Raw genomic sequence first — 23,234 nt, 5'->3', positions numbered from 1 at the left:
ATAGAAGCAAGCAGAAAGTGTAAAAAAAAAAGTTTTTAAAAAAATAAAAAAAATAAAAAATATATAAAAGTTTAAGTCACCCCCGTTTCGCCCCATTCAAAATAAAATATATATATATATAAAAAAAAAACACATACACATATTTGGTATCGCCGCGTTCAGAATCGCCCGATCTATCAATATAAAAGAAGAATTAATACAATCAGTAAACGGCGTAACGAGAAAAAAATTTTAAACGCCAGAATTAAGTGTTTTTGGTCGCTACAACTTTGCAATAAAATGCAATAACGGGCGATCAAAACATCGGATCTACCCCAAAATGGTATCAATAAAAACGTCAGCCCGGCACGCAAAAAATAAGCCCTCACCTGGCCCCAGATCCCGAAAAATGGAGAAGCTAAGGGTCTCGGAAAATGGCGTCATTTTTTTTTGTTTTTTTAGCAAGCTTTGGATTTTTTTTTCACCACTTAAATAAAAAAGAACCTATACATGTTTGGTGTCTATGAACTCGTAACGACCTGGAAAATAATGATGGCAGGTCAGTTTTAGCAATCTGTGAACGTGGTAAAAAAAGGACCCAAAAAACAACTGTGGAATTGCATTTTTTTTTGCAGTTTCACTGCACTTGGATTTTTTTTCCCATTTTCCAGCACATGATATGGTAAAACCAGTGATGGTGTTTAAAAGTACAACTCGTCCCGCAAAAAATAAGCCCTCACATGGCCATATTGAACGAAAATTAAAAAAGTTCTGGCTCTGGGAAGAAGGGGAGCAAAAAAGGAAAACACAAAAACAGAAAGACCCATGGTCGTTAAGGGGTTAACATATTTCACAGGAAAGCACTTTCACTTTCGTTTTTGAACGTTTTATTCTGAGCCTGTAAAAGTTACTTAATACCTCTGACCACGTTGTTGACAGCAGTGACCTGGGGGTCAGAAATGCTTCCAGGGGCGATCCCCATGCTGTCCCCATGTCATTTGAGCACTGTCACTATCGTTTTGGGCACTTTTTAGGCTGTCTACAGACTGCCGGGGGAGCCGCCGCAAAAATGTTCGGGTCTCCCATAGACTAACATTGGGCTCGTTGCTCGGGTCGAGCACCCGAGTATCACAGTGAGCTCGGCCCGAGCTTCGAGCACCCGAGCATTTTAGTGCTCGCTCAACACTAGTGCTAGGTGTTGGCCCCAGACCAGCACTCCTATAGTATAATATTGATGCACATGTGCCAATACACCGAGGTCAATACACAATCATATACACAAACACTATGCGACCGCACACTGCAACTAATGAGTCCATGAGTTCTGCTATTGCTACACAATAGAGTTAGGGTCCATCCAATGAGGTCTCCTTATCGCTGAGCAATGATTCTTGCAATTTTGATCAAATCCTGTGAACCTCACATTTTTAACGTGTATTTATTGTGTTCACTTATACAGCACCATTAAAGCACTACTTCAGCATTTTTTTAAAATTCTACCCCTGGAGTGGTGCTTCTAATCTAAGGTCCCTGACCTCAATGTTATACTTATCCACTGCCATCTTCACCTTCTATCGCCGCCGCTCCCGTCAGTCTCCATGAGGTTGTGACCTGCCGGACCTCTCCAGTGTATGCTTTTCAATGCAAGTCTATGAGAGCCTCATTGTGGCTCTCATGGACTTACATTGAGGGCTTGTGACCGTTACTTCTGACTTGTTGTCAGTCTGGAGCGGAAGTCACAAGATGGCGCTGCGGGACCGGAGCGGCGCTGATGAAAGTTGAAGACGTTGGCGGGTTAGTATAAGACTACTGACTTAGATTAGAAGCACCACTCCAGCGCCAAAATAAAAAAAAACCACTGGAGTGGTGCTTTAACACCTTAAGAACCGAGCCACTTTTTACGTTAATGACCGAACCTTATTTTTAAAATCTGACCAGTGTCACTTTATGAGGTAATAACTCTGGAGCACTTCAACGGATCCCAGTGATTCTGAGACTGTTTTTTCGTGACATGTTGTACTTTATGTGATTGGTAAATTTTGGTCAAAATGAATTGCGTTTATTTATGAAAATATAAAAAAATTGACAAAAAATTATACATTTTCAAACTTTGAATTTTTATGCCTGTAAATCAGATAGTTATACCACATAAAATAGTTAATATAATTTTTTCCCATATGTCTACTTTACATTAACATCATTCTTGAAACATAATTTTTTGTTAGGACATTAGAAGTGTTAAATGTTTATCAGCAATTTTTCATTTTTCCAATAAAATTTACGTAACCTATTTTTTTAGTGACCACATCACATTTGAAGTGACTTTGAGGGGGCTATATGACAGAAAATACCCAAAAGTGACACTATTTTAAAAACTGCACCCCTCAAAGTGCTCAAAACCACATTCTGGAAGTATATTAACCCTTTCAGTGCATCACAGGAATTAAAACAATGTGGAAGGAAAAAATGAATATTTTAATTTTCCCCATAAAAATGTTGCTTTAGCCCCAAATTTTTCATTTTTACAAGGGTAACAGGAGAAAATGGATAATTAATTGTGCAATTTCTCCCGAGTATATCAATACCCCATATGTGGAGGAAAACTACTGTTTGGGCGCACAGCAGGGCTCGGAAGTAGTGATGACCAAGCATGCTCGCTACTGCTCGGTGCTCGCCCGAGCACTGAGCATGCTCGCTACTGCTCGGTGCTTGCACGAGCATCTCACTACTCTAGATGCTCGGCGCACGCCGAGTATTTCCGGGGTTGCTCGGCGGGAGCTCGGGTCCCCTACCTGCATGTTTGGCGCTCTTTAGAGCGCCAATCAACATGCAGGGATTGCCTGCCACTCACTGTAATGCCATAGCCATGTTGGTTGTAGCATTACAGTGATTGGCTGGCCGCATAGTGGCATCGGGTCTATATCCGACCTGCCGCCGCCATGTTCACTCCGGAATTAGACAATGTAGGGAGAGGTGCTGCTGCGTCAGGGAGAGATTTGCTTGTGTATTAGGTAGTGTAGGGAGAAAACACTTTCATTACACATATCCATCTTAACAAAAAGTCCTTCTGAGGACTAATCCATCTGCAGACATATCAGGCAGGCAGGGTGTATAGGCAGGCGGTGTATATAGCAGACTGCAGTGCATATAGCACAAAAGGCTCCATTCCAGTTCTGCCTTCTGCTGCTGTTAGATATTTCTATAAAAAGGCCCAGGTCTCAGGGGCCAGGAATACTTTTCTTTGGATCTTAATCCTCATTATTTGCTTAAAAAGCAATCCAGAGAACACCGTTTTTCTGCGCCCTTTGCTTGTTGGCACTGCAAAATACAGTCAGGTCCTTTCCATATTACAGCGCTAGAAATCCAGCTATTTAAAACTGTGTTTTCTTCGTCAAACGGATCACATATACGTTGTCAGAAAATACTGCCATTTCTGGCCTCCATTAAAAATTTATTTCAGTGTGTCAGTGAAGCAATTCACCGCAATTTGCTGTTCAAACTACTTACCCACAGGCCAGGTATTTAAAACTCTGTTTTCTCCGTCACACGGATCACATATACGTTGTCAGAAAATACTGCCATTTCTGGCCTCCATTAAAAATTTCCTTTAGTGTGTCAGTGAAGCAATTCCCACCAGTTTGCTGTTCAAACTACTTACCTACAGGCCAGGTATTTAAAACTGTTTTCTCCGTCACACGGATCACATATACGTTGTCAGAAAATACTGCCATTTCTGGCCTCCATTAAAAATTTCCTTTAGTGTGTCAGTGAAGCAATTCCCACCAGTTTGCTGTTCAAACTATGTACCTACAGGCCCGGTACTTAAAACTCTGTTTTCTCTATCACACGGATCACATATAAGTTCGCTCCAAACTCAGTCATTTGTAGTGAGCGTGGAAGATATTGTCCTCCATTTAAAATGGGCAAGGCACGTGGCAAGGGAAGGGGAACTGAACGTGATGGTAATGGTGCATGCAGAGGCTGAGGACAAGGCCATGGGCAAGCTGAAATTGTAACACAACAAACACCCACATATTCTCGCCTGACCTTCCTGTCCCAATCTCTAGGGGACCGCAGCACGCAACTATTGAACCCAGAGCAGTGTCAAAAGATTGTTGGTTGGATAGCGGATAATGCTTCCAGTCACTTAGCCACCACCCTGTCTTCCACACGGACAAGTCTCAGTAGCCTTGAGTCTGGACCGCATATTCCTCACCCTGATTCTCCTTCCTCCCACCATGCTGAGTGCCCAGAGACAACTGATCCCACTCTTGGACTCTCTGAAGAGCTGTTCACTTTTCCATTTATAGATTCGGGCCTCTCGCCCGGGCCACTTGAAGCGGGGCAAGAGGAGATAGCGATGCCCAAATATTTGAGCAGCCACAGTCACACGAAGGCGACGGTGGGAAAGTGTCACAAGAGGTGGACGATGATGAGACACAATTGCCAGAAAGTCAGGAGGAGGACCAGGGTGCGGAAGTGGAAAACGAGGTGGTGGATGATATAGTAACTGACCCAACCTGGCAGGAGGACATGCAGAGCGAGGACAGCAGCACACAGGGGGAGGGAGGCAGAGCACTCCAACAGGCAGGAAGAAGCAGTGTGGTGGCCGCAGACAGAAGGCAGGCAACCATTCCCCGTAACACCAACATGAAGGAAGTTGCCAGTACAACTGTTAGGTCTTCCCGAGTCTGGTTGTTTTTTAAAGACTCTGCCGATAACCCCAAAAAGGCCATTTGCACCACCTGCCAGGCCAGCATCAGCAGGGGTGGAAAAACGACCAGCCTGACCACAACCAGCATGATCAGGCACATGGCAGCAAAGCACCGACTTTGTGGGCTGAACCCCAGGGTCCAGGAACAGTGTCTGCAGGTGGCACCATTGCTTCTTCCGCTGTTGTGCATGCAAGCCAATCCCCTGTCCATGGTGCATGCGAAGATGCCTCCTGCCCTGCACCTGTCGTTGCGCACTCTCAAGTAGCAGCATCAGGAAGCACGTCCATGCCCTTGTCCCAGCGCAGCGTTCAGTTGTCCATACCCCAGTCCTTGGTACGCAAGTGCAAATTTTCAGCCAACGCCCCAGAGGCCACACTACTAAATTCTCACATTTCATGACTGCTTGCGCTCGAAATGTTGCCTTTTAGGCTTGTGGAGACGGAAGCATTCCGCAACCTGATGGCGGCGGCCGTCCCTCGGTACTCGGTCCCCAGCCGCCACTATTTCTCCCGGTGTGCCGTCCCTGCATTACACAAGCACGTGTCCCAAAACATTAGCCCGGCCCTCAACAACGCAGTTACAGGGAAAGTCCACCTAACCACGGACACGTGGACAAGTGCTTGTGGGCAGGGACGGTACATCTCGCTGACGGCACACTGGGTTAACATAGTGGAAGCCGGGACCCAGTCGGACCTTGGGACGGAACACGTCCTCCCGACGCCAAGAATTGCGGGCCCTAGGTCAGTCAGGGTTGCCCCCACAGTCTATGCCCCTCACAGGCTGTGCTGAAGCTAAGGTGCTTAGGTGACAAACCGCACAATGCTGAAGAGTTGTGGACAGCTCTGAAAGAGCAGGCAGATCTGTGGCTCACACCGCTGAACCTACAGCCAGGCATGGTCGTTTGTGACAATGGCCGGAACCTGGTGTCGGCTCTGAGGTGAGGCGAACTCACACACGTACAATGCCTGGCCCATGTGCTTAACCTTGTGATTCAGCTGTTTTTCAAATCCTACCCGGAGCTGCCGGATCTGCTAATTAAAGTACGCCGCCTGTGTGCCCATTTTAGAAAGTCAGCTACAGCTTCCGCTGCCCTTGCCGTGTTTCAGCAGCGTTTGCAGCTTCCGGCTCACAGACTGGTGTGTGATGTCCCCATGCATTGGAACTCTACACTGCAGATGTTGGGAAGGATTTGTGAGCAGAAGAGGGCAGTTGTTGAGTACCAGCATCAACAAGGCCGTCGGTATTCAGTTCAGACTCCACACTTAAGACCTCAGGAGTGGACATGGATGTCAGACATATGGACCATCCTCCAAAACTTTGAGGACTCCACCAAGATGGTGAGCGGCGATGACGCCATAATTAGCGTCACCATCCCGCTTCTCTGTCTTCTGAAACGCTCTCTGCTCACAATCAAAGAGGATGCATTGCAGGCGGAGCATGATGAGATGGAGCAAGGAACAATACAGGGTGATTACACACAGCCAAGCCTCATCTCATCCCAACGTGGATTGGGTGACAATGAGGAAGAGGAGGAGGAGGAGGAGGAAGGATAGGAGCTAGTTTCATGCACTATAGACGGTACTACCTGCACAGCTGTCATAACGTCTGTTCAGCATGGATAGCCAGAGGACAGAGAGGAGGAGGAGAGCATGGTCAGTCATCCTCTTGGTGAGGACACGGAAGTCTTGCCTGTTAGTAGTCTGGCACGCATGGCTGAGTTTATGTTACGCTGCCTTTCCCATGACCCTCGCGTTCTCAACATTTTGGGTGACAGTCATTACTGGTTGGTGACACTTCTAGACCGATGCTACAAGGAGAACTTTATATCTCTTATTCCTGAGGCGGACAGGTCTACAAAAATGGGGCTGTACCAGAAGGCCCTTGTTGCGGAACTATTAAAAAAATTTCCATCTGAAAACACTGGCGGCAGAGGGCACACTTCGTTGGACAACCAAGGAGTACAGGTGAGAGAGACACAACTCCAATCCAGCAGAGGCAGGGGAACACTGTCAAAGTTCTGGGAGAGTTTTCTCAGACCCTCTCATTGCACAGGCCCTGAGGCGCGGGGTACTCTCACAAGGAGTGCAAAGTTTTGGAAGATTCTGAGGGAGTACCTTGCCGACCGTACCAACATCCTCCGTGATTCCTCTGTGCCTTATAGTTATTGGGTATGCAAGCTGGATACGTGGAATGAACTGGCTCTCTATGCCTTGGAGGTCCTGGCCTGCCCTGCCGCTAGCGTTTTATCAGAGCGGGTTTTTAGTGCCGCTGGTGGTATTATAACTGATAAGCGCATCTGCCTGTCAACTGAAAATACTGACAGGCTGACTCTTATAAAAATGAACAAGGGCTGGATTGGGCCAGACTTCTCAACACCACTGAATGATAGCAGCGTAACATAAACTCAAATCCAGTGTCTTTTCTTGGGAGGTGTATTCCCATGCACCTTTTCACACCCAGACATTGGTATACGCTTCCTGATTTTGGCTATTTGCTCTTGTCCTCCTCCATCTCCTCATCCTCCACCCACCACCATATCACCAGGGTGACCGTGGTCCGTGATGCAACACTCACATCATTTTTTTAAAGGGTGTTTATGATGCCCGTAAAAAAATTTTTTTTATACAGTATGTTCATGTATACCCCCCAGGGGTAAATGTTTATCAGCCCATACACTTAGTGCATGGGCATTACAAGTATAGGAGGCCCGCTCCTTTCTAATGGGAACATTTTTTTATGGGGCCCTCCTCCACCTCTCTTCCAAGGGGCATTGAAGTGCCTCCAAATTTTTGGCAGCCACTGCATAGGCCAACACTGTGGGAGACTCTCTCCTTTCTAATGGGAATTTGTCTTTAAATTCTTAGTGGGGTTTTTCCTAAAATTGGTCAGCCGTTGGACTCACTGCATACCCTATAACTGTATAGCAGACTCTCTCCTTTCTAATGGGAATTTGTCATTACTGTGGCCCTGCTCTATGTGTCTTTAAATTCTTAGTGGGGCTTTTCCTAAAATTGTTCAGCCGTTGGACTCACTGCATACCCTATAACAGTATAGCAGACCCTCTCCTTTCTAATGGGAATATGTCGCACTTGTTACTATGGCCCTGCTCTGTGTGTCTTTAAATTCTTAGTGGGGTTTTTCCTAAAATTGGTCAGCCTTTGGACTCACTGCATATCCTATAACTGTATAGCCGACTCTCTCCTTTCTAATGGGAATTTGTCGTTACTGTGGCCCTGCTCTATATGTCTTTAAATTCTTAGTGGGGTTTTTCCTAAAATTGGTCAGCCGTTGGACTCACTGCATACCCTATAACTGTATAGCAGACTCTCTCCTTTCTAATGGGAATTTGTCATTACTGTGGCCCTGCTCTATGTGTCTTTAAATTCTTAGTGGGGCTTTTCCTAAAATTGTTCAGCCGTTGGACTCACTGCATACCCTATAACAGTATAGCAGACCCTCTCCTTTCTAATGGGAATATGTCGCACTTGTTACTATGGCCCTGCTCTGTGTGTCTTTAAATTCTTAGTGGGGTTTTTCCTAAAATTGGTCAGCCTTTGGACTCACTGCATATCCTATAACTGTATAGCCGACTCTCTCCTTTCTAATGGGAATTTGTCGTTACTGTGGCCCTGCTCTATATGTCTTTAAATTCTTAGTGGGGTTTTTCCTAAAATTGGTCAGCCTTTGGACTCACTGCATACCCTATAACTGTATAGCAGACTCTCTCCTTTCTAATGGGAATTTGTCATTACTGTGGCCCTGCTCTATGTGTCTTTAAATTCTTAGTGGGGGTTTTCCCAAATTTTGGCAGCCCTTGCAGTCACAGCATGGGCATTACCACTATAGAAGACCCGCTCCTTTATAATGGGAACATTTTTTTTACTGAGACCCTCCTCTATGTCTCTTCAAAGGGGTATTGGGTTGCGTCCAAATTTTTGGCAGCCCTTGCAGTCACTGGATACGCAATAACAGTATAGGAGACCCACTTGTTAATAATGGGAACAACAAAGCATAGCCGGCTGATGGCTCTCTAACATAGCGAGGGCCGACTGCTGGCCTTTTAAGAATAGTAAGCGCTGGCTGATGGCCCTATAAAAATAGGCTTTATGACTTTCAGAGTCCCTCCATCATAAATAAAACAGGATTTGTCTGATGATGTGTCACACACCACATTGCCAGATAAGGTTGTAAAATGTTGACATTTCCCGGTGAATGCATTTGTCTTAAAAAATAACGTAAAAAAACCAAAACAATAGGATCTTTCTTTAGTATAAAAACAGCGTCACCAATTTAACCTCAATGTAATCACATTGTTCAGCTCCTGCACCTCCTCCTCCATCTCCGAAATGACCACATCAGTCACAAGCTGACAGCACTGCAGCACTGCCTTGGCCAAGCAGCAACAGGCTGTGCTGAAGATAACATGCTTAATGATTAATTGACAAATAGCTCAGCGCTGCAGAGTTGTTGAAAACTGTAACACAGCAGCCTGATCTGTGTCTCTCACCGCTGAACATACAGTCAGGCATGGTCATGTGTGACAATGGGCGGAACCTGGTGACGGAGAAATGACACCCAGAGTAGATACGGTTTCCCTCTATGCCAGTCCTTTCACTGAGATAAATACAATTCTCATCAAAAAAAGCTGTAGACTGGCTCCGTACCGTCCCTGGCCACATTCACCTGTCCACGTGTTTGTGGGTAGGCAGTCCTTCCCAGTAAGTCTACTGCGGAGGGCACGGGTAATGTTGTCTGACCCGTGCTTGTGGAAGGCGGAGACGATACTGGGAAAAATAATGGCGGCTGGGGACCGAGTATGGACACCCATCCGCCGTCGGCATGAGGTTATGAAAAGGTTCTGCCTCCACGAGCCTAAAAGGCCATATTTCAAGTGAAAGCTGCTTTATAGGACTTCCTGGGAGAAATGACAGCTGGGTAGATATGGTTTCCCAAGTCCTTTCACCAAGCTAAAGAATATGGCTGTGGTGAAATACAACTCAGCAAAAGAAGCTGTGGACTGGCTCCATACTGTCCCTGGCCACATTCACCTGTCCACGTGTTTGTGGTTAGGCGGTTCTTCCCAGTAAGTGCACTGGGGAGGGCATGGGTAATGTTGTGGGACCCGTGCTTGTGGAAGGCTGAAACGACACCGGGAGAAACAGTGGCTGCTGGGGACCGAGTATGGACACCCGGCTGTCGCCGGCATGAGGTTGTAAAAAGCTTCCGCCTACATGAGCCTAAAAGGCCACATTTCAAGTGCAAGCAGCTGCCCAGAAATCTGGCAGTTTAGTGTTGCGGCCTGTGGGTGGGTGGCTGGCTGCATACTTGCGCTTGCATTCCAAGTAACGGAAAACTAAGCAGATGGTGGCCTCTATCATCATCATGGCCTCACCTCGGCACTATGAACTCTCCTGAAGGAGAAGCCAGGGCCCAACGGAGGAGTCTCCGGTTCTCTGGTGGGCCCGTCCAACCCTGCCGAGAAGCAGCCCTGGCTAAGAAAAGTGTGAGGGAAGGTTCCTGGACACTCTATGGCTGCTTTTTTAATGTGGATCGGACATGCTTATGCATGTTATTTCTTAAACCGCATTGCAGATCAGGCCATTGTCCAACTCTGTATTCATGAAATTAAATGCGCAAAGAAAGATGTGTGTGTGTCAAAGCACCACCGACAAGTGCGAGTTGATGTTGGACGGGCTGCCATTGCTTCTGCAACAAGCTGCATTAGAGTACTTCCTGAGAGAAATGACACCCAGGGTAGATACGGTTTCCCTCTATGCCAGTTCTTTCACCGAGCTAAATACAACTCTCAGCAAAAAAAGCTGTGGACTGGCTCCGTACCATCCCTGGCCATATTCACCTGTCCACGTGTTTGTGGTTAGGCGGTCCTTCCCAGTAAGTGCACTGGGGAGGGCACGGGTAATATTGTGGGACCCGTGCTTGTGGAAGGCGGAGACGATACTGGGAAAAATAGTGGCGGCTGGGGACCAAGTATGGACACCCGGCCGCCGCCGGCATGAGGCTATGAAAAGCTTCCGCCTCCACGAGCCTAAAAGGCCACATTTCAAGTGAAAGCAGCTTTAGAGGACTTCCTGGGAGAAATGACAGCTGGGTAGATATGGTTTCCCTAGTCCTTTCACCAAGCTAAAGAATATGGCTGTGGTGAAATACAACTCAGCAAAAAAAGCTGTGGACTGGCTCTGTACCGTCCACATTCACCTGTCCACGTGTTTGTGGTTAGGCGGTCCTTCCCAGTAAGTGCACTGGGGAGGGCACGGGTAATGTTGTGGGACCCGTGCTTGTGGAAGACGGAAATTACGCCGGGAGAAACAGTGGCGGCTTGGGGCCGAGTTTGGACACCCGGCCGCCGCCGGCATGAGGTTATGAAAAGCTTCCGCCTCCACGAGCCTAAAAGGCCACATTTCAAGTGCAAGCAGCTGTCAAAAAATTGGCAGTATAGTATTGCAGCCTGCGGGTGGGTGGGTGGCTGGCTGCATACTTGCACTTGCATTCCAAAGAATGGGGTAGGGACTACTGAACGCTGCACTGGGACAAGGATATGGACGGTGATTGTTGCAAGTCTGCAACGACAGGTGCATGGCGGGAGGCATCTTCGCATGCGCCAAGGATCACTTATGATGAGCACACTTTTAAGCAGTGACTTGGGAGTCAGAAATGCTTCCAGAGGTCTTCCCCATCCTGTTCCCATGTATTTTCAGCACTGTATGCATGTGTCTGATGATGTGTCACACACCACATGGCCAGATAAGGTTGTAAAATGTTAAAATGACATTTCCCATTGAATGCATTTGTCACGGTTGAAAGCAATGCAAAAGTGAAAAAAATCATCAAAAATGCTACGTGTGAACATAGCCCAAGGTGTGGAGGAGTACTTTTTGTTTTGGTTATTTATTTTGCCTTATAGACAAGTCATTACCCTGGAAAGGATGTTCCTTACTATATTTCCCTGGAAAATCCATTTTGGTTTTGTATGTTTTATTGTGAGTCCGTAAAAGTGGCGTAATACTCTGGCAACGTTGATGACAGCAGTGACCTGGGAGTCAGAAATGCTTCCAGGGGTCTTTCCCATGCTGTTCCCATGTCATTTGAGCACTGTTCCCATCGATTTGGGCAATATTTAGGCCCTCTGCAGACCGCCGGGGGGAGCCGCCTGAAAAATGCTCGAGTTTCCCATAGACTTACATTGGGCTCGTTGCTCGGGTCGAGCACCCGAGTATTCCAATTTGATCGACCCGAGCAACGAGTACCAGAGCAATTTAGTGCTCGCTCATCACTACTCGGAAGGGAAGGAGCACCATTTGACTTTTGGAGTGCAAAATTGTCTGCAATAGATAACGAACGCCATGTCTCGTTTGGAGAGCCCATGATGTGCCTAAACAGTGAAAAAACCCCACAAGTGACTCTAGTTTGGAAACTACACCCCTTAAAGAATTTATCTAGAGGTGAGCATCTTGAGCTCACAGTTGTTGCATGGAATGTTAAAACATTGGATCGTGAAAAGTAAAAATTAAGTTTTTTTCCCAAAAAATGTTGTTGTTTTAGCCCCAAATTTTTCATTTTCACAAAGGTAACAGGAGGAAATAGAACTCATAATTTGTTGTGCAATTTTTCCTGAGTACAGGGATAGTCCATATGTGGTCAGAAACTCTTTTTGGAGTGCAAAATTGTCTGGAATAGATTGTGGACGCCATGTCGCATTTGGAGAACCGCCAAGTAGTAATCCCCACAGGACAACCCATTTTGGAAACTGCACCTCTCAAAGAATTCTTCTAGGGGTGTAGTGAGCATTTTAAACCCACAGGTATTTCACAGAATTGTAGAACATTAGCTGTGAAAATGTAATGTTACATTTTTTTCCACTAAAATGTTGTTTAGCCCCCAAATTGTAATTTTCAAAAGGGCTAATAGGAGAAAATGGGCCCCAAAATTTGTAATGCAATGTCTCCTGAGTGCGGCAATACTCCATATGTGGTCAAAAAATACTTTGTCAAGGGTTTACAGCGAAAGAGAGGGGCCGAAAGACTGCGGTGTCTGATTTCACACACTCCTGCTCTGATTAGAAGCGCTTCACCATTATATTAAACAGTGCAGGTTTCTGCTAGCAGTGCAGGAGTTAATATGTTCCGTTGAGAGCTCCTAGAGCTTTCCTGCTTTGATGGTCTTAGCTGTTCAGTGTTGGCCACTGCCCTCTGCTATATATACTGGCTTCTGACAATCAGGGATTGCCACCGTTAGTTTCATACTGCCTGGATCTGGAGTTGGAGGTGTTGGTTGTTTGAGGAGGTGTTTGGAGTTTTGCTCTTAAGACTGTTGCTTCTTGATTTGTCTGTGTGCATATCCTCAGCCTCTCCTATTTGGTTTCTCTTTTCTGTATTTCCCGGTGTTCCACTCTGTTGTTTGTGAGTACATATTTGTTTAATTGGTATTTTCTTTCATCCCTGTACGTCTTCCCTTGTTAGTCTGGTTTGTGTATTTTTATACACTACAAGTCCCCACTTCCCTGGATGGAGGAGGGGACAGATAAGGGCTGATTTATGAGCTTTGCAAGGCATGTGGTTTCTGCGTCTTCACCATCAGAAGTAATTCAGGAAGCAGAGATAGCTAGGGCTCCCCTAGCTTTAAGGATAGGGAAGGAGCCTCTAGCCCTGGGATATCCTGCAACTGTGCCGTGACATACTTTTTAGGCACAGTGCAAAGCTCAGAAGGGAAGGAGCGCCATATCAGAGTGCAGATTTGCCTGGAATGGTTTGTGGGTGCCATGTCACATTGGCAGAGACTCTGAGGTGGCAGGACAGCAGGACCCCCAATAAGTGACCCCATTTTACAAACTTACACCTTTTAATGAAATCATCTAGGGGTACAGTGAGTATAATGACACCACATGTGTTTCACAAAATGTTATACCATTGAACGGTGAAGAAAAAAAAAAGATTTTTCCACTGTAATGTTGTTTTAGCCCCAGATTTTACATTTTCACAAGAGGAAATTGGTAACAATGACCACATAGTTTGATACACAATTTCTCGTGAACGTGGCAATACCCCATATGTGGCTGTACAGTACTGTTTGGCCACATGATGAGACTTGTGAGGGACGGAGCTCTAGTTGATTCTGGAAGAACAAATTTTCATCAAATAGTTTACGGACTCCATATATAGAGCCCCTAAGTGCCAGAGAAGCTGAAACCTCCCTCAATTGACCCCATTTTGGAAATGAAACCCCTCTGGGAATTCATCTACGGGTGTAGTGATGATTTTGACTCCATGGGTGTTTTCCAAAAACAAGCAGCAATGGATGATGCTGAGTTAAAATGCAAATATGCCATTGCAGTGCCCGTACTTTGTAGTGCCCAATACATTGTGCGCAGCTCATGCTTCTGGAAACACACACCCCGTAAATTAAACGGGATCTCCTCACTACAGTAATGCCAAGCACATGGACAGTAACTGGAGTTTAGGCACACTGGGGCTCAGGAGGAAGAAGCATTTGGATTTAGGAGCGCATATTTAGCTGGATTTCTTTTGGTGGGAGGCACATCACTTTTACAGATAATTTGTGCTACCAGTAATGTGGACACACTCCCTATATTTCTGTTAACAGATGATGGGCCTGAGTGGGGTCTTGTTTTTTGTGGGTTGAGTAGAAGCTTTTATTGGTGACATTTTGGGGTACAGAACATTTTGGATTAATTCACATTTATCCTGTGCTCTACGCTAAGCACTTACATCGGAGTTTCCATCTAAATCTATAAAAAACATGATTTGGATGAAACCCCGAGGAATTCATTCAATAATGAGGCAGCAGAGTTACTCTATGTCGATTCTTTTTGGCTGTATCTGGCTTTTAAGAGGTGCACAAAACTGTGGCCGCCCGCACTTTTATGTATGCCTTAAAAGATGAGTACGGCCATTCATAGGCCAGACAGTGTCCACAGTGTCTTCATCTGACTCATTATAGGGAATCTTCCGCCGGGGGTTCAGTCTGAGATTTACATGGAAACCCTTCTGTAAGCACTCATCGTAGAGCGCAAGATAAATGTGCACCGAGCCTTACTTTGGATGGCAGAATGAACAAATCAACAGCAGGTGAAGAATTGGTTTTATTTATTTTTTGTTTTTTTGCGATCCTTGTGAGGTATGAGTAATTAGATGTAGATGGCTTTATTTTTCAGGTCGGTGCGATTACAGCGATACCAGATTTATATCGGGTTTTTAGGTTTTGCTACTATCACACACTAAAAAACCCTTTTTATTACAAAAACAAGTTTTTGCATCGCCATATTTTGAGAGCTATAGTTTTTCTATATTTCTGCTGACAGTCATGTGAGGGCTTGTTTTTTGCTTGATGAGTTGGAGTTTTTATTGGTGCCATGATATTTTTTTATCGCTTTCTATTCTGATTTTTGGGAGGCAGAATGAATAAAAACCATCAACTCAGAGATTGTTTTTTTTTTTTTTTTTTTAAATTCTTTGTTTCAGTACGATTACAGCGATTCCACATTTATATCATTTTTTTTATGTTTTGTCACTTCTATACAATAAAAGCAATTTTATAGAAAAAATATTGTTTTTACATCGCTGTATTCTGAGAGCTATAGCTTTTTTATTTTTCCACTGATGGAGTTGTATGATGGCTTGTTTGCGAGACAAGATGACATTTTCAGAGATACTATTTTTATTTATATTCGTCTTTTTGATCGTGTTTTATTTAATTTTTTTTTCTAGCAGTATGATGAAAAAACATAGTTTTTTTGCCACGGTTTTTATTATTTTTTTTTAAGGTGTTCACTGTAGGGGTTAACTAGCTTGACAGCTTGATAGATTGGGTGGTTCTGAATGCGGCAATACCAAATATGTGTACTTTTTTTGTTTATTTTTTTATTTACATAAATATGTGTATTTATTGGTGTAATCACTGAGCTAACGACGGTGATTGACTGACCGATCAAAGCAATCAGAAAGTGGGGACCACTGAAATTGGTCCCCGCATCTCTAGCTGTGCCAGTCAGCTGTCAGTGTAGGAAGAAACCAGTGTACCCGGCGGAAACCCACACAAACACAGGGAGAACATACAAACTCTTTGCAGATGTTGTCCTTTGAACCCAGGATCCCAGCTCTGCAAAGCAACAGTGCTAACCACTGAGCCACTGTGCTGGCAGATGTGTAGCAATTGTGGAATTCATGTATTCATTAGTTGAACAGTGCTATTGCATAGTGTTTGTATTTAAGATCTGACACTGATGATGACCTCTCCTGCCATCAATATCTAAGTCCTGGACAGCCACTGAAACCTATCAGGTAGGATGGATGCTAGCGTTCACACTAGGAACTTTGCACCTTATATACACTGAACTTTGGGGTCCTAATATGAAAAGGCACCCATGATTGTCCTAAAGCTTCAATGTTCTTATTTAGAGAAGGCACTAGGCTATAAATACCGAGAGCTCAGTATGTCAAATTGTACAACAGACGATCTTATGAAATAAGAAACTTGCATATAAAGGGTTATTTTTGTTTTGTTATTGGTGGGAATATTGAAGCCAACTATTTGGAGATCAAGAGTGATATGGCCCTCATTGGGCCAGACATAGACAGATGATTGCTGTACCAAATGGTCAGGGTTAATGCCATAGGTGTTTGTAATATTCCTTGTAAAATGCTCAATTATGTAACGTTGTTATTTATTTTATATGAAAGATGGGGGAGGTTTACTAGACAAACTTTACAAAACTACTGCCATAAATTATGCCAAAAATTTGGTGAACATGGTGAATTGTAACCCATTATGTCTTTTAGACACTTATTACTCCTTCCTGGGTAGTTTTTCAAAGTGTCTAGAAAAATGGTCTAGGGGTAGAAGAGTCATAAAATGTCCTAGACTTAATGGTTTAACTCAAGTTATCCTTATCTAAAGGATAAATGATAACATGCTGATTGCGTGGTGTCCAACAATGATCCCAAGATTGGGGCTCTGGAACCCTGATAACAGTGCTCTGCTTCTCTGTTCTGAATGGAGCTGGGGTGTGCCTGATTGGCCTCTGTGCTATTCATTGTCTATGGGACTGCCAGAGTGCCCTAGATGAAGCAGCACCTTCAACACGTAGAAAGACCCGACACAGACAACAGCAGCCCTGGCACACGATGCAAACACGTTTTCTTCAGCGTTGCTCAAGGGGTTGCGAGCGTCAGTGGAGAAAATCTCTTTTAGCAGAGAATTTCATCCACTGTAACTTCATGCCCAAAACCTATAATTCTGCCCTTCATCTGGCCAAACAATCCTACTTCACCACCCTAATCACTTCACTGTCCAACAATCCAAAGCGACTTTTTGAAACCTTAAACTCCCTCCTGAAACCTAAAGCACAGGCCCCCATCACCAACCTCAGCGGTGAGGATCTGGCCACTTATTTCCTAGAAAAAATCAACCACATCCACCAGGACATCTCAGCCCAATCTCCTCAGTGCCTGGATCCCATTCCCTGCCACACTTCAAGCTCACTTGCCATCTTTGAGCCTGTTACAGAAGAAGAAGTTACCCAGCTCCTCACTTCTTCTCGGCCTACTACCTGCAACAGTCACCCCATACCCTCACATCTCCTGCAGTCTCTCTCACCGGTGGTCACCACTCACCTGACTAAATTATTTAACCTCTCTCTTTCTTCAGGTATCTTTCCCTGCTCATTTAAACATGCCGTCATAACCCCTTTGCTTAAAAAGTCATCCCTGGACCAGAACTGCACTGCTAACTACAGACCTGTCTCTAATCTTCCTTTCATCTCTAAACTCCTGGAACGCTTGGTCCACTCCCGTCTAATCCTCTATCTCTCAGATAACGCTCTTCTCGACCCTCTACAATCTGGTTTCTGCTCTTCATTCTCCACTGAAACTGCCCTCACTAAAGTCTCTAATGATCTACTAACAGCCAAATCCAAAGGTCACTGCTTCCTGCTGATTCTCCTGGATCTCTCTGCAGCATTTGACACTGTGAATCACCAGCTCCTCCTCACTATGCTTCGCTCTATAGGCCTCAAGGAAACCGTTCTCTCCTGGTTCTCCTCCTACCTCTCTGACCGCTCCTTCACTGTATCTTTTGCCAGCTCCTCTTCTTCTCCTCGTCCCCTCACTATCGGGGTCCCGCAGGGCTCAGTCCTAGGCCCCCTTCTCTTTTCTCTATACCAGTGTTTCTCAACTCCAGTCCTCAGGACCCCCCCAACAGGCCATGTTTTCAGGATTTCCTTAGTATTGCACAGGTGATGGAAGTTCTCTCACCTGTGCAATACTAAGGAGATCCTGAAAACATTATCTGTTGTGGGGTCCTGAGGACGGGAGTTGAGAAACACTTCTCTATACACTGCCCCTATTGGAAAAACAATCAGCAGATTTGGGTTCCAGTATCATCTCTATGCTGACGACACCAAATTATACACTTATTCCCCTGACATCACCCCTACCCTAATACAAAATACCAAGGATTGTTTGTCTGCTGTCTCTAACATCATGTTCTCCCTCTATCTTAAACTGAATCTCTCCAAAACTGAACTTCTCTTAGTGTTTCTCTCCTCTACTAACCTAACTCTAACTAATATCGAAATTTCCTTGGAGGGTTCAACCATAACTCCCAAGCAGCACCCCCGCTGCCTTGCGGTCATATTCAACACTAACTTTTCCTTTACTCCCTATATCCGATCACTCACTCGCTCTTGTCACCTGCATCTTAAAAACATCTCCAGAATCCAATCTTTTCTCACTTTTGAAACTACTAAAACTCTTACTGTCGCTCTTATTCACTCTCGTCTGGACTACTGCAACTCTCTTCTGATCGGTCTCCTTCTTACCAAACTTTCTCCTCTCCAATCCGTCCTGAATGCAGCAGCCAAGGTCGTATTTCTGTCCAGATGCTTCACCGATGCTTCCATCTTGTGCCAGTCATTACACTGATTACCCATTCGCTACAGGGTCCAATATAAACTCATCACTCTCACCCATAAAGCTCTCCAGAGTTCTGCACCACCTTATATCTCCTCTCTCATTTCTGTCTATCGCCCTACACGTGCCCTCCGTTCCACAAATGACCTAAGACTAACATCCCCCATAATCCGAACCTCGCGCCTCCGTCTCCAAGACTTCTCTCGTGCTGCGCCAGTTCTCTGGAATGCACTACCCCAGACGATCCGATTGATGCCTTGCCCCCATGTCTCCAAGCGCGCTTTAAAAACCCATCTCTTTAAACAAGCCTACCACCTCAAATACCCAGTAAACTAACGTTCCCCTGTTCCCTCCTAAATATTATTCAGAATCTGCTCCCTACTGTTCATCTGTCTCTACACCCTCCATGCGCACGATAACTGCACTCGATACTTGATTAGTGCAGTTAAACATATAGGGTGATGACAGGATCATGCAGCTTTATATGAAAATCCCTAATTATTATAATTGCCAGACCTGAAAGAACAAGCACTTTTCACCTATTGCGTGCCCCCATTTCCTTGTAGATTGTAAGCTTGTGAGCAGGGACCTCCTAATGTAACTGTTTAAACTGTCTTACCTTGTATTGAATTTATTGTCTGTACATGTCCCCGCTTAATTGTAAAGTGCTGCGGAATATGTTGGCGCTATATAAGTAAAAATTATTATTATTATTAATTATTATGGTCAGCTTATATTAAAGAAAGGTTTTAGAACAACCTATGTTCCCATCCAGACAATGTTTGCTCCATCCAGACAATGTCTATTTCAGGTAAGACCATTCATATTTTAGCAAGACAATTCTAAACCATTCAATGCATCCATCACATCAGCATGGCTTCACATAAAAAGAGTTTGGGTGATGAACTGGCCACCTGCGGTCCAGACCTTTCATCAATTGAAAACATTTGTCGCTTTATGAAATGAAAAATCCATCAGAGAAGACCCAGGATTGTGCTGCAGCTGGAATTCCACAGCAGACAAGAATGGAACAATTTTCCTCTCCCAAAACTCCAGCAATTGGTCTTCTCTTTTCCCAGATTTGTTGTCATGTCTCGACTCAGGGTCTCAATCCGGTGACCTCTGGCTGTGTGGTCATTTTCTATCTCTGTTGGACCACAGCCTGTATTGTCCAACTACTGATAATGCTCTTGTCTTTGCTTTGCCTTGCTTTGTTGTGTTGCTTTTATGCAGGTGTTTTCACTTCCTCATTCAGTTTGTCCTCTCACATCTTGGGAGGGGCTATTTATACTCTTCTGGTACATGCAGTCTTTTGCTGGCTATATTCCAAGTTAGATGGATGTTTGGAGTCCCAGCTGCTCAGTGAAGGATTATCTTGCTCAGGTTTTCTCTATTGCTTCTCCTGCGGTTTGTTTACGTGTTCCCCTTCCCAGCACTCTTCTCATTTTGTTACATTTAGGGTCTGGGGGCTTCCAAGTGTACAGAAGGTCTTTTTGGGTTCCTTTCTTTTTCTTCCGTCTTTCATGTATGACTGTATGAACTTGTCCTTAGCCCTGTGTCTCACCCTCTGTGTGAGTGCACTACGTTCTGTTGTTGTAGTTTTGGGTTACACTCTGTGTATAGTTGAGGGTGCAGTTAAGGACACTCAGGGTCAGCTGACGTTGAGTGAGGATGCCATTGTGTAATTTTAGGATGCCAACCTCCGCGGTCAGGTAGGTACCCATCAGGGACAAGTTAGAGATTTGCCTAGTCTGTAAAGGAACCTGTGGTGTGCAGGTTTAACGTCTCCCCTGGTTTGTTCATCCCCGTGCGTGTGTTAGGGCTCATTCATAACACTTGTACAGACTGTTGCTAAAAGGAGGTGGGATGCTACACAATGGTAGTCATAGTGCTGTCCCAACGTTTTTGAGATGTGTTGCTGCCATCTATTTCTAAATGAGTTAGCTTTTTTCAAATGAAATGGAAAATGTCTAGCTTTCACCATCTGATCTGTGTTCTTTGTTCTGTTGTAGATAGAATATGGCTATGAGAGATTTCCAAATCAGTGCATTTTTGGTGTCTTTTTTTACACAGCATCACAACTTTTTTGAAATTGTGGTTGTAGAATGAGCAGGCTTTAGTTGCCTACAACCAGAAAAATACCTTTAACCTCCTTTATCTCCTGATTCACAGATACAAAAATAATAGATTTTAAAATGACTTTCATTGATACAGGGAATGATTTTTTATATTGTCTGTTATTGACATACCTTTATTTTCTTACAGATGGAGCCGTCACCTCGTAATTCAACTCAATCACCCTCAAAGCCTAAGAATAATGTAATAGAAACTCCACGTACAAGTAATCTAAACTTTCTACGGGCTAAAAGGCTAAATTATTTCTGTGGGAAAAGTTCTCAAAATCCTTTATTGAAGACAGAAGCATCACAAGATGCAGGGCAAAGCTTCAGGACTGCAACGCCGCGTAGACGCCTCTCAGTGCCATCTTCTAGTCATGTGATTGCATATTCCGATGTGCCCGAAAAAATGAGTGCTGAATTTAAAGCAATGTCTGTCATTGGAGAAACATCTTTACAAGGTACCGAAGAAAAAAAACCTCCAGCGCCAACTTTTCCTCAAGATGTGCATGGAAATCCAGGAAAAGAAGAACTTACAAATATTCCTGCTAATCACACTCAACCCTTACCAATAACAGAAATGGAAGGAAAGGAACGTACTAAATATCGTAAAACACCAAACAAATCCATTCCTAATAGTTTACAACCCAAAATATCAAATCCGCCAGTTCCTTCTGTCCATCTTAACCTGCAACCAGTGACTACGAAACACAAGAAAGATATACCTATACAACAGGATCCACAAGCTATGTTGGAGAAGGATGATGGTAAAGTGTCATTTATAGACCCTATATTTCAATCATCTCACAAGGAAGTTGAGATAAACGGCTCCCCTTCATACCATGGGCCAATGTCTACACTTTATCAAGTCAAGAATGACAAACATATACCTCATAGTCAAATTAAGCCAGATTTAGATGAATTTGATGTGCTCTCTACTCACAGGAGTCTTTTAAGGAGTAGCTTTGTCACTGACTTGGATCAAGACCTTTTAGAAGATTTGTCTGTACCAGAAACAGAAAAACTTCATCATGTAATGACATGGGCTAAAAAATTCCTTGACAAATGCAACGGAGGAGAGTTGACATCTGCCACTGGTGATACATTGATGAAAAACATGACTGAAGATTCTTCTCTTGATTCCATTGGAAGCACTAGAATTACTGATAAGCATCTGAGGTTGGGTTACTGTGACAGCAAAAAACTCCCTGGTCTTGGTGATGAAGTTAGAGTATCTCTAAAAAGCCCTAGAAGTTTGGCTAAACCCAAGTTAAAAAGTAAACAAGCACAACTAGATCCTTTTTTGGCTGGCCCTAAGCCTAATTTATTTCAAAGAGACCATGAAGAATATGAAGACAATTTTTTTGAGCCCTTACTGGTGAAGTACAGTGGTGAAAGGGATAATCTCAAAATGAAGGACTTTGCTGACTCGGGAGAAGATCTATTTGGAACTAGGCCCAACCATCAGCTTTATAATACACATATCTTCAGAGATATTAAATCAGCTGTGGCCTTAAAAGACAATGATATAAATCGAGACTATGAGTCAAGCTCACCGGACTCCTGCCTTAATACAGAAAGACTTACCTCTATTCTAGAAGACCTTGAACTGAAAGAGAAAGGTTTAAAGAACACAGGTGACAATGATGGTGGAAGAACAGACAGAACATTTTTAGTGAAAAAGAGTGAAAATTCTGATGACAACACTTATATATTGGTATCTGGAAAGATTCCAGACAGAAGACAACCAGCAGCACACAAGGTTGACTCCAACATGGATCTGTCTGATGGGTGCACAAGAGAAATATGTCAAGAGTGCCCAGCTTGTAGTTTTACCAATACCACTAGCTCTAACTGGTGCTCAGAATGTGGCTTAGCTTTAAACCGTGCAGAGGTCCATCCTTTCCAAAATTATAAATTATCAAACCCATATATATCAGATGATAAGGATGTGGATGACTTTTTTAGCATAAACAACCAAAAAAGGAGTTTTGATAACTCCATATCACAGAAAAATGCAAAAGAATTAGGAAGAGCGGTGTGCTGGGAGGACAACTCAGATGTGGTCTCTGACAGTGAAGGCAGTGTGCTGGATAAGTATTTATTTTATGTTAAACAGCTGGATACCCTAAGAAGTCAAGAAAAAGAGCAGAACAATTTTTATCAAAGTGAATATACCAGTGAAACTTCAAGTGATGATGAGCCTTTTCAGGATGACTTCAGGCTTCGTGCGAGTGGTCAATCCAAACCTTGGGGTGAAACGAAGACTCTGGCACCTGAGATACATCATTTTGGCGATGAAGCTATGAAAGAGAGAACTCTTATAGGATCCAATGAGCACATTATTAGGACCGAAGGGTCCAACGTCAAGGGTCTTCTAGGTAAAGAATTTGCTGATAATGATAACTTTTAACATTTCTTTATGATTTTATTGGAGGGTGTCTGGCATTTTAACATGTATGATCAGATAGATGTGTATT

General features: G+C 44.1%; 1 protein-coding gene across 1 annotated transcript in view; it reads left to right on the top strand.

Moving 5' to 3' along the window:
• Positions 1–23,234, top strand: part of LOC141253217 (uncharacterized) — a 243,018-nt gene that overhangs the window by 29,847 nt on the left and 189,937 nt on the right. The window contains exon 2 of the mRNA XM_073670911.1: positions 20,903–23,135. Coding sequence (XP_073527012.1) covers positions 20,903–23,135 — 2,233 coding nt within the window. The remainder of the gene's footprint in view (positions 1–20,902; positions 23,136–23,234) is intronic.

The sequence above is a fragment of the Phyllobates terribilis genome, unplaced genomic scaffold (assembly GCF_046119375.1).
Source record: "Phyllobates terribilis strain yellow unplaced genomic scaffold, ASM4611937v1 Scaffold_1__5_contigs__length_1240528914, whole genome shotgun sequence".
NCBI classification, from domain to species: domain Eukaryota; kingdom Metazoa; phylum Chordata; class Amphibia; order Anura; family Dendrobatidae; genus Phyllobates; species Phyllobates terribilis.
Note: the sequence above shows the minus strand (reverse complement) of the source record. Positions and strands in the feature narration are given on the sequence as shown.